At 42.0% G+C, this 10,215-nt stretch overlaps 1 protein-coding gene across 7 annotated transcripts in view; it reads right to left on the bottom strand.

Moving 5' to 3' along the window:
• LTBP1 (latent transforming growth factor beta binding protein 1) overlaps positions 1-10,215 on the bottom strand; it is a 387,020-nt gene that overhangs the window by 339,802 nt on the left and 37,003 nt on the right. For all 7 annotated transcript variants that reach the window (XM_073897251.1, XM_073897253.1, XM_073897250.1 and 4 more), the window contains exon 3: positions 501-798. In XM_073897251.1, the coding sequence (XP_073753352.1) occupies positions 501-798 (298 nt within the window). The remainder of the gene's footprint in view (positions 1-500; positions 799-10,215) is intronic.

Raw genomic sequence — 10,215 nt, 5'->3', positions numbered from 1 at the left:
GGTGTTAATAGAAGAGACACTTAACCTGCTACCGAGGTTGAGAAATGCTCTTTCCCAGGGCTCCCGCTCACTTGAATACCTTCTCTGTACAGAGCAGAGTTCCTGCCATTTCCATGTATCTTCGCAAATTTCCCTCACTGTTTCCCTTCAATTATTTCAAAATCTCTAGACACTTCCCCCCACCCCCAAAAAAGAATTTTTTAACTCACGACTGCACCACAACTATCTTTCTTATTCCCGTCCCACCTTGATTCCCCTAGTTCTCTCTAATGCTTCGGTTTACATTTATGGTCAGTCTTCCCCGCAGAGGCTAAACACACATACCAAATACGTTTAAGAGACTTGATGTGTAAGCATAACATGTAAAACTTTAAGGAAAGAAAAGACATCATTATCCAAGTGATTTTAGCAAATTGTGCAGGAAAAGCAGTGATTGAAAGCAGGGCATCCAGGACAATAATTAAGGTGCTCCTGAGTGGAAGCAAATTGAAAACACTCACTGAGAATGAATCTGCTGGGAGAGTCCTACTGAAGGCTTCGGCTTGAGGGTCAAGGTCATCTGGGCCATGGGACTGACTCGTGGTAGACCGTCTGCCTTCTTCAATGAAGTGTGCTTTGCTGCTTGCTCAGGAGGGACCCAGGAGGAAGCAGCCCCAGAACTCTGCCCTCCAAAGCCTGGTGACGAGGTGTCCTGGGCAGCTGTGGTCTCACAGGCCTTGCCCTTGGTCCCCGGTTTACACACACACAGTTGAGGCCGGAGACACATCCCTCCATTCTGGCACGGTGGAACACAGCTTGCTGCAGAAAGATGACAGAAGACATGACTTTGAAGAAAAGCATTGTAGACGTCACAAATTCTTCCAAAGCCTTCACATTAGCCCCAGGATTCTCCCCTCCAAAAATAAAACTGTATTTAAAAACACGATGGAGGGGCACCTGGGTGGCTCGGTCAATTAAGCATCCAACTCTTGGTTCTGGCTCAGGTCATGATCTCAGGGCCGGGAGCCCAAGCCCCATGTGGAGCCTGCTTAAGGTTCTCTCTCTCTCTCTCTCTGTCTCCCTCTGCCCCTCCCCCACCACCACTCACTGTCTCTAAAAAATAATTTTAAAAAAACATGATGGAAAAGACGATGATGATAGCTAATATTTATTAATGGCTTCTTATGTGCCAGGCACTGCTCTAATGAGGTATCAACAATTTAATCCCCCAGCAACTGCTGTGAGTCGATGTTTTATTTTGCCTATTTTACTGATGAAGAAACAGACACAGGGGTTATGTAACTTGCCAAAGGTCACACGATTATGAGTAAATAGAAGAGCTGGGAACTGAATCCAAGTGAACTGGCTGCAACATCATCATTCTTAACCACTTTATTAGAGTGCCTCTCAGAAATGCATCAGAAACGAAGGAAAAGCTTAAGAAAATGCTTTGCCCTTCTTTTTTTAAACTGTGCCCTGTAGCTCAAGTTTAAATTTTAGGTATCCAAATAAGACTCGGCAAAAAAAGCCCAAGTCTCATCTCAAACTCCAAAAAGTGCAACAGACTTCATCTGGCATAAGCTTTTTGACCTCGGAGTGACTGTTTGAGAAATGGAGTCCAACCCACTTTTTTGTTTTTAAGGACAGAAGGATGCCCGGATTGAGAAGCATCCAACATATACTTTTATACTTTTGTTTTTAAAAGCCAGTGCCCTGTATACCATTCCTCATGTTACAGTGAAAGGCAACCAAAAAGAAATGAGCTCTTTATCTCCTTTTTGATAGGATGCATATACTCTGAATCACCAGACCTGCAGTCAAGAGTTTTCAAGTTGGCAGGACTATGGGCCATGGGTAAGGTAAGTGGATTTCATCATAGGCAAGGCACTAGAGGAGTTTAGAAGTTACTGACTTAAATTTAGTTAGGTTGATGTTAAAGTCCAACGGACAGGATTCCTTCAGTTTCTTCTTTGTCCAAATGCATAGATTTACGCCAAATGATTTTATCGGTCCACTTTTGACTTCAACTCTTGGTCCTCGGGCAGATCACACTACTACATCTCCCATTAAATTCAATGTCAGATTCAGTCCACAAACATTTACAAAATAGATGAGGGATATGAACCAGAGCAGGCTCAGTTATGGACGAGACAAATGACCAAGACCTAAAAGCTCTTCGACCTCCTGTTCTTCTATAAAAGAGAAAAGATACTTTTCCCATCTTCCTACAATATGATTCCTATTAGTTATAGCAAATAATGATAAGAAATGACCATCAAGTGTCAGAATACTAGGCTGACAACTTTTCCAAAAGTGGGAAAGAATTCTTAAAAAGCAAAGAAAAATGCAGCCAACTCCTTTGGTGACCTTGGGGTAAGTTATTTAACCTTGGCCTCTGCACCTGTACATGTTCAGGGGCAGGAGGAGGGCAGTAACTGCTTTTTCTAAAATGGTCTCCAAGAGCTCTTACCAAATTAGGCTTCTAGAATTCAAAGCCCAAAACTATGCACTTCCAGGGTTCGGGATTCTAATTTATCAGCATTTTCTTGGCCAACTGATGATCATGGGTCCCTACCAGGCCATGGTTATTTATGGAATGTCACAGGAATGGAAATGGGCTCCACCCAGCGAGAACAGAAGTGGCCACAAGGGAGGGCAGGACTGGGCTTTCAAAGCTGAGCCTGTGCCAGAGATCACCCCCCAGGCACTTTCATGTATACATTCTCTTCATGCTTTCAATTAGAAACATGTCTCATTTTAACATCTGAGAATGATTTCCGCTTCTCCTCCCTCCCAAGGTGTACTGCAAACGTCCCCTAATCTACCAGGAAGGCTGCACAGAGTAGCTTATTACCTAGATAGGGGCCAATCATGAAACCTTCCCAAAACACCACTGAGAACACACAAGAACCTACCTTTAGGAGAACATGGACGGACTGGAAGTGTAAAAGGGTAGAGATTTTTTTAACTCTTCATATTTGGTAGAGTGTGAGAGGCAGGGAAAGAATTTTAAACAAACTTACAAAAAATTTTTACTGTAAGAGAAAGAACATGTTATATAGTAGTATGACTGGATACACTATGACCCTTTTGCAGTAAATGTTGAAAGAGTAAGAAGAATGACTAGACAATGGTCTCGTCCACCTACCCCAGGAAGGCTCTGGCAGCAGCTCCCTGGAACACGCAGATGGGGGTAGGGGGGCTGGCTTGACCTGGGGCAGGGGGTGGGGGGAGGAGGTGAGTGGGTTACAGTCCCTAATTGCCAAGATAAGCCCCTCACCCTGCATGAAAAGAAAAGCAAAACTCATGTCCTGCAACCACATTTTGTCAGGCCATTTTTCCTTGGAAATTGGGACCTCACGCAGTCGTGGTTCTTCCCAAAGCGTGGTGCCTGGACCAGCGGCAGCAGCACGTGGAAGCACTTTAGAAATGCACGTTCTCGGGCCGTCCGAGGCCTGCTAAATCTGGAACTGCAGTCCAGCAGTTTGACCTCCCTCTAGATGAGTCAGATGCATCCTCAAGTTTGAAAACCACAGACATACAATGTTTGGAAACTGGCACTCTTCCAGCAGCACATTTTTGAGGATTTTTTTTTCCTAATTCCACTGTCATTAACATACAGTGTTATATTAGCTTCAGGTGTACAATACAGCGATTCAACAATTCCATACATTAGGATTTGTATTTTTATAATGGCAAATTTGGTGTTTTCACACTACAGTTGCATTTATTTTTTTTAATTCTTGCTGTGATAAATGTGTTTGTTTTATGTTGTTGCCCTTTTATTTTTAATGCAAAAAAATTTAAAAACTTTCCATGTGACCAAATTCCCAAGATGATTATGGGTCCCTTCCAAAAGTCTGTTTGTCACCATCTACTTCCAATGCAAAAATTTGTAGGCACTTATGAGAAAACAGTTATTCTAACCGAGGCATTGAAGTATGTGGAATATTATAAATAAATGTTACAGAAGCACTTTAAAAATACTTTTCCACCAGTTGATTCTGCATTTGCCCAGCCAGAAGTGGCTCAACACAATGCGTAAACACTACATCAAGATCTTATCAGGGGGCTGGGCCTCCATTCTCAGGCTTTGCAGCACATTAGAATCACCTGGGGAGCTTTTAAAAACTCTCAAAACCCAAGGCTAACAGCAGGCTCTGAATCAGAATCTTGGGGGCAGGAGGTGCTCAGACATCAGTTCTGGTTTTTGCTTTTTGTTTTTTTAAAGTCTCCAGGTGATTGCAATGTGCAGCCAAACTCGAACAAAATCCTAATCCAGACTTGCTGACAGACTGGGTTTCATAAAATGCAGCTCTTTGATTTTTTCTCCTTCACTCAAAAGCTTTCAGCACATGTTAGCTGCCCATGAGATACATTTAAGACCCTCTACACCTGCCCCAACCCCCTTTCCACCCTCACTGCCCCTGGCCCACCTCTGCAGAAGCCCTCCACTCCTTGTCTCTGCACACGGTGCCCTGTCCTGAAACACAGGCCCATCAGGCTCTTGCTCGTGTGAAACCTCCTCCTGCTCTATGAAGTCCTTCCCAAATGCCCGCCCGCCCCTACCACGATCTGCTCATCACCCAAACTCCCAACTCCTCTCACCATTCCTATCACGGTCCCCATGTACTGCCACACATTGTTCATTAGCTCTCAAGTTCTCTCAATTCCCAAACTACATTATCAACTGTGAGGTCAGTTAATTGACTCATGCAGAACTTTCTTTAGCCTAGGACGGCAGCTTTAACTTTATCCTGGTCAACTAGCTGGTGTGAAAGCAGAGCCACTCCTTTCCCAAGGATGCTGGGATTTGAGAACATCTGTAAAGGGAATATAATCAGTAGGCTCCTAATCCATTACATCATAACGTCTACACCTCCAGACTTCCATTTGCATGTTGCATCTTTGATCAAATCTCCAATCCTTCAAAGATGTTTTTAAACAAAAACTAGTATTAAAATATACTCTGCTAATGTGTAAGATCTGCAGCAGCATTTAAACAATATGCTGTTAGGGGCACCTGGGTGGCTCAGTCAAGCATCTGCCTTCAGCTCAGGTCATGATTTTCAGGGTCCTGGGATCAAGTCCCATGTTGGGCTCCGTGCTCAGCAGGGAGCCTGCTTCTCCTGCTCCCTCTCTCTCTGCCCCTTCCCCCCCACCACTTGTGTGCACAGGCTCGCACTCTCTCTCAAAACCTTAAAAATAAATAAATATAAATAAACAAACAATATGATGTTAAAGAAACCATTTCAGAAGCCCAGACCCAATGTGTTCCAGAAGAACTCTGAAGGGATATGACGCTCCGAAACAAGCTGGTTGAGGACTAACAGAAAGAACATCACAATGCACTGGTAGGAGCTGTGATAAGTTACTAAGCTTCCACTGGAAAAGCATGTTAAGGGAATTAGCCTAAGAAGTTCAGATGCAATAGACAGAAAAAGGAGCTTCTGTGAGGTACGTGTACACAGAGATAGTTTGGAGATCTACAGACTGTCCCCTGAGCCTTCACCTGATCCTAAGCCACACAGCCATAGGGCAGATCACCAGCAGGCCAGGACCTGTATGGTGCAAATTACCAGTCCTGCCCCCACCGGAGTCAGGGCATTCATCAGTCTCCAGAATTAAACTTCTTTAAAGAGGATAGCAAGGGAGATGGGTGGGGTGTGGGCTAGGTGGGTGATGGGTATTAAAGAGGACACCTGATGTGATGAGCACTGAGTGCTGTATTTAAGTGATGAGTCACTGAATTATACTCCAGAAACCAATATTGCACTGTAGTTTAACTAAAATTTAAATTAAAAAAAAAAAGAGGATAGCAAGACCTCAATGTCAAAATCAGGCAAGAACAGTACCTGAAAGAAAACTAACACACAAACCAGTTAAGAATACGGATACAAAATACCTAAATAAAATATCAGTATTTCAAAAACAGAAAAGCGGGCAGAATTCCAGAAATACAGGATGGCTTTAATGTCAGCAAATCCGTATATGGAATTCCCCATGTTAAAAAATTAAATGAGAACTTATCTCAATGAATGCAGAAAATCTTCCAATAAAATTCATCACTACTCATAATAACAAAAGAAACTGTTAGCCAACTAGGAATACAAGAGGATTTCCTTGTTCTGGTAAACAGTACCTATACCAAATCCCACAACAAACAGCATACCAAAACCTACAGCAAATACTATGATGGAACTATAAAGGCATTCCTATCAAAGTTGGAAACATAGATTCTAAATGCCTACAATAACCTCTACTAGTTGATGTTGTATTGCAGGTTCCAGCCAACAGGACAAAAGAAAAAGAAATAAAAGGTCTAAGAACTGGAAGGAAGAAACAAGTTTATCATTATTTTCAATTTAAGTAAATATCTATGTAAATAAAAAGATTCTACAAGCTATTGTAAGTGATAATGCGGAACTCGTTCAGATAGAGAAACAAATCAATACAATGTAATATAAAGCGTGGAAACAGACTAAACCATGGAGTCTTGCAATGTAATAGAGATACAACAAATCTGTAGAGAAACAATGGACTACTTAATGGTGTTGGAAAACAGACATTCATCTAAAAGAATTAAAATCTGAGCCCTACCCACATAAGAATATACATTCTAGATCTTTAAAAACTTTAAAAGAGGGCGCTGGGTGGCTCAGTCGGTTGAGTGACTGCCTTCAGCTCAGGTCATGATTCTGGAGTCCCAGGATCGAGTCCGGCATCGGGCTCCCTGCTCAGTGGGGAGTCTGTTTCTCCCTCTGACCCTGCCCCCCTCTCATGCCCTCTCCCCCTCACTGTCTCTCTCAAATAAATAAAATCTTAAACACACACACACACACACACACACACACACACACACACACACACACACAACTTTAAAAGAAAATGTGAGAGAATCTCTTCATGATTCGGGGTAAGGAAGAATTTCTCAAATCTGAAACAGTAAGTAAAAGTCAAAAAAGGATTGATGAACTTGACAACATCCAGAGAGAGAGAGAATCTTAAGCAGACTCCACGCCCAGTCCAGAGCCCGATGTGGGGCTCAATCTCACAACCCTGAGATCATGACCTGAGTGAAATTCAAGAGTCAGATGCTTAACTGACTGAGCCACCCAGGTCCCCAAACTTGACTAGATCATAATTTAAAAGACACTATGTACAAAATTGAAAGACAAATGACAAAGAAAAGACACTTGCAATAGATTTAACAAAGGATTATAACCAGATATATCAAGAATTCCTAAAAATCAAAAGAAATACAAAAAACGGACAAAAGATATGAATCGGTTATTCATGGATGATGAAATGGGAGTGGCAAATAAATGTGAGAAGATATTCAACCTCTCCAATTATCTGAGAACTGCAAATCAAAACAACAGTGAAATGCAATTCTACAGTCAAGAGACAGGCAATAAGTCCGTCACCACCCAGCGTTAGCAAAGATAGAGGGAGATGGGAACTCTTATACACTGCTCGCAGGTTATTTTTTATTCACCTCTGTGAAAAGCAATTTGGCAGTATTTAGTAAGGTTCTAATGTGAAAACCCTAAGAGCCAGCAATTTCACTTCTGGGCTGTCATGTACTCAAGGAATGTGCACTGCACACCAGTAACAGTAGAAAAATATTGGCATTGATAAACTGTGGTATATTCATACACTATACAGCAGTTAAAATCATGATCCAGATCTATACAGCCACATGGAGGGATCTTGAAAATAACATTCACTGAGAAATTACATGATGCTACTTTATGATACTGTTCTTTATATAATAACTGTCCATGCGATTTTTAAAATAAATAAAACACGTCATTTTTATAGACATATGAAATCAACAAAAGCATAAAAATATACTGATTCACACTAAATTCATGACAGTGACAACCTCTTAGAAAGAAGCAGAACAATACTAGCGAAGAAAATAAATCACTTTACTGGAATTTTTTTCTTAAAGGAAAGATGAGTAGCAAATATGACAACGAGCCTACCTGTATTAGCTGTGCGTAGTATATAAACAGGGATTAACTACTGTACCCTTTGTACTTTTCTGTATATTTTTCAAAATCAAAGTAAGTTTTAAGAAAACAATGCCACAGAAGGCAATTAAGACCTGAAGGCAGTGAGTCTGTGGCCATCCCACCCTGAACGCGCCCGATCTCCTCTGATCTCAGAAGAATTGAAGGCAGTGAAAACCTGTTCCTTAAGCAGATAGTGAAGAGGTGCTAAGGAGGATGAGGCAGGTCAGTGTCAGAAACTACCCCCATGACAATGATGAACTCAGTCTGCAAATCCTGGGCTTGCAGAAAGCTGACACTAAGACACGGGTGAAGAGGATAATGCAACAAAATCTTACTCTATCCTGGAGGCCAGACCAGTCTTCTGAAAACACCTTTTGGTCATTTGAAATAAATTCTCAAATTTTACCCTAAACAGATACTCTCCCATTTCTTCCATAATTGATTCCTACTCCAGTTGACAAGCTGATCCTAATGTTCTTTAAAAGTTTGATGATTATATTTTTAGGAAACAACCCATGCCCTGAAGCTCAGCCTCTACTGCTTTTAATTCTAATAAAGTAACTCTTAGTTATATTTAAAACTCGTCCCAGCCCACACAGAGCCAACAGGGTGACTCTCTGCCCCTTGCTTTTCTCTCCAAACAAGTTGTAGCTGGTCTACTGCATGTGTCCCGCAGAGAAATGTGAGTCTAACTGTGTCTTCTGTGATCAGAGACAGCAGGTGAGAAATGGCTTTGCTGTGTGTGTCTTCACAGTAATTCCCAGCTGCCCTTTGAAGTTATTCAATAACACTAAGTGATATCAGATCACAAGAAACATAGCATGAGGTCACACATTTTAGTCTAACTCTGTCTGCTCCTTGTACCAAACCCAAATAAATGCTGTGCTTGCCTTGCAAATGTCTCCGGGTCAGCTTCCTCCAAATCCCTCAAGAGCGAAAAATATTGGCATAACAAGAGCCCAGAAATGGACCCTCAACTCTATGGTCAACGAATCTTTGACAAAGCAGGAAAGAATGTCCAAAGGAAAAAAGACAGTCTCTTCAACAAATGGTGTTGGGAAAATTGGACAGCCACATGCAGAAGAATGAAACTGGACCATTTCCTTACACCACACACAAAAATAGACTCCAAATGGTTGAAAGACCTAGATGTGAGACAGGAGTCCATCCAAATCCTAAAGGAGAACACAGGCAGCAACCTCTTCCACCTCAGCCGCAGCAACTTCTTCCTAGAAACATCGCCAAAGGCAAGGGAAGCAAGGGCAAAAATGAACTATTGGGATTTCATCAAGATAAAAAGCTTTTGCACAGCAAAAGAGTCCACAAAACCAAAAGACAACCGACAGAATGGGAGAAGATATTTGCAAATGACATATCAGATAAAGGGCTCGTATCCAAAATCTATAAAGAACTTATCAAACTCAACACCCAAAGAACAAATAATCCAATCAAGAAATGGGCAGAAGACATGAGCAGACATTTTTCCAAAGAAGACATCCAAATGGCCAACAGACACATGAAAAAGTGCTCAGCATCGCTCGGCATCAGGGAAATCCAAATCAAAACCTCAATGAGATACCACCTCACACCAGTCAGAATGGCTAAAATTAACAAGTCAGGAAATGAGAGATGTTGGCAGGGATGTGGAGAAAGGGGAACCCTCCTACACTGTTGGTGGGAATGCAAGCTGGTGCAACCACTCCACTCAGTATGGAGGTTCCTCAAAAAGTTGAAAATAGAGCTACCATACGATCCAGCAATTGCACTACTGGGTATTTACCCCAAAGATACAAATGTAGGGATCCAAAGGGGTACATGCACCCCAATGTTTATAGCAGCAATGTCCACAATAGCCAAACTGTGGAAAGAGCCAAGATGTCCATCGACAGATGAATGGATAAAGAAGATGTGGTGTATATACACAATGGAATATTATGCAGCCATCAAAAGGAATGAGATCTTGCCATTTGCAACAACGTGGATGGAACTGGAGGGGGTTATGCTGAGTGAAATAAGTCAATCAGAGAAAGACATGTATCATATGACCTCACTGATATGAGGAATTCTTAATCTCAGGAAACAAACTGAGGGTTGCTAGAGTGGTGGGGGGTGGGAGGGAGGGGGCGGCTGGGTGATAGACATTGGGGAGGGTGTATGCTATGGTGAGTGCTGTGAATTGTGCAAGACTGTTGAATCACAGATCTGTACCTCTGAA

Source organism: Callorhinus ursinus, unplaced genomic scaffold, assembly GCF_003265705.2.
Source record: "Callorhinus ursinus isolate GAN/ISIS: 27379988/994484 unplaced genomic scaffold, GSC_fseal_2.0 scaffold10, whole genome shotgun sequence".
Classification (NCBI taxonomy): Eukaryota; Metazoa; Chordata; class Mammalia; order Carnivora; family Otariidae; genus Callorhinus; species Callorhinus ursinus.
The sequence above is the reverse complement of the archived record's forward strand: the minus strand, read 5'-3'. Positions and strand labels throughout refer to the sequence as shown.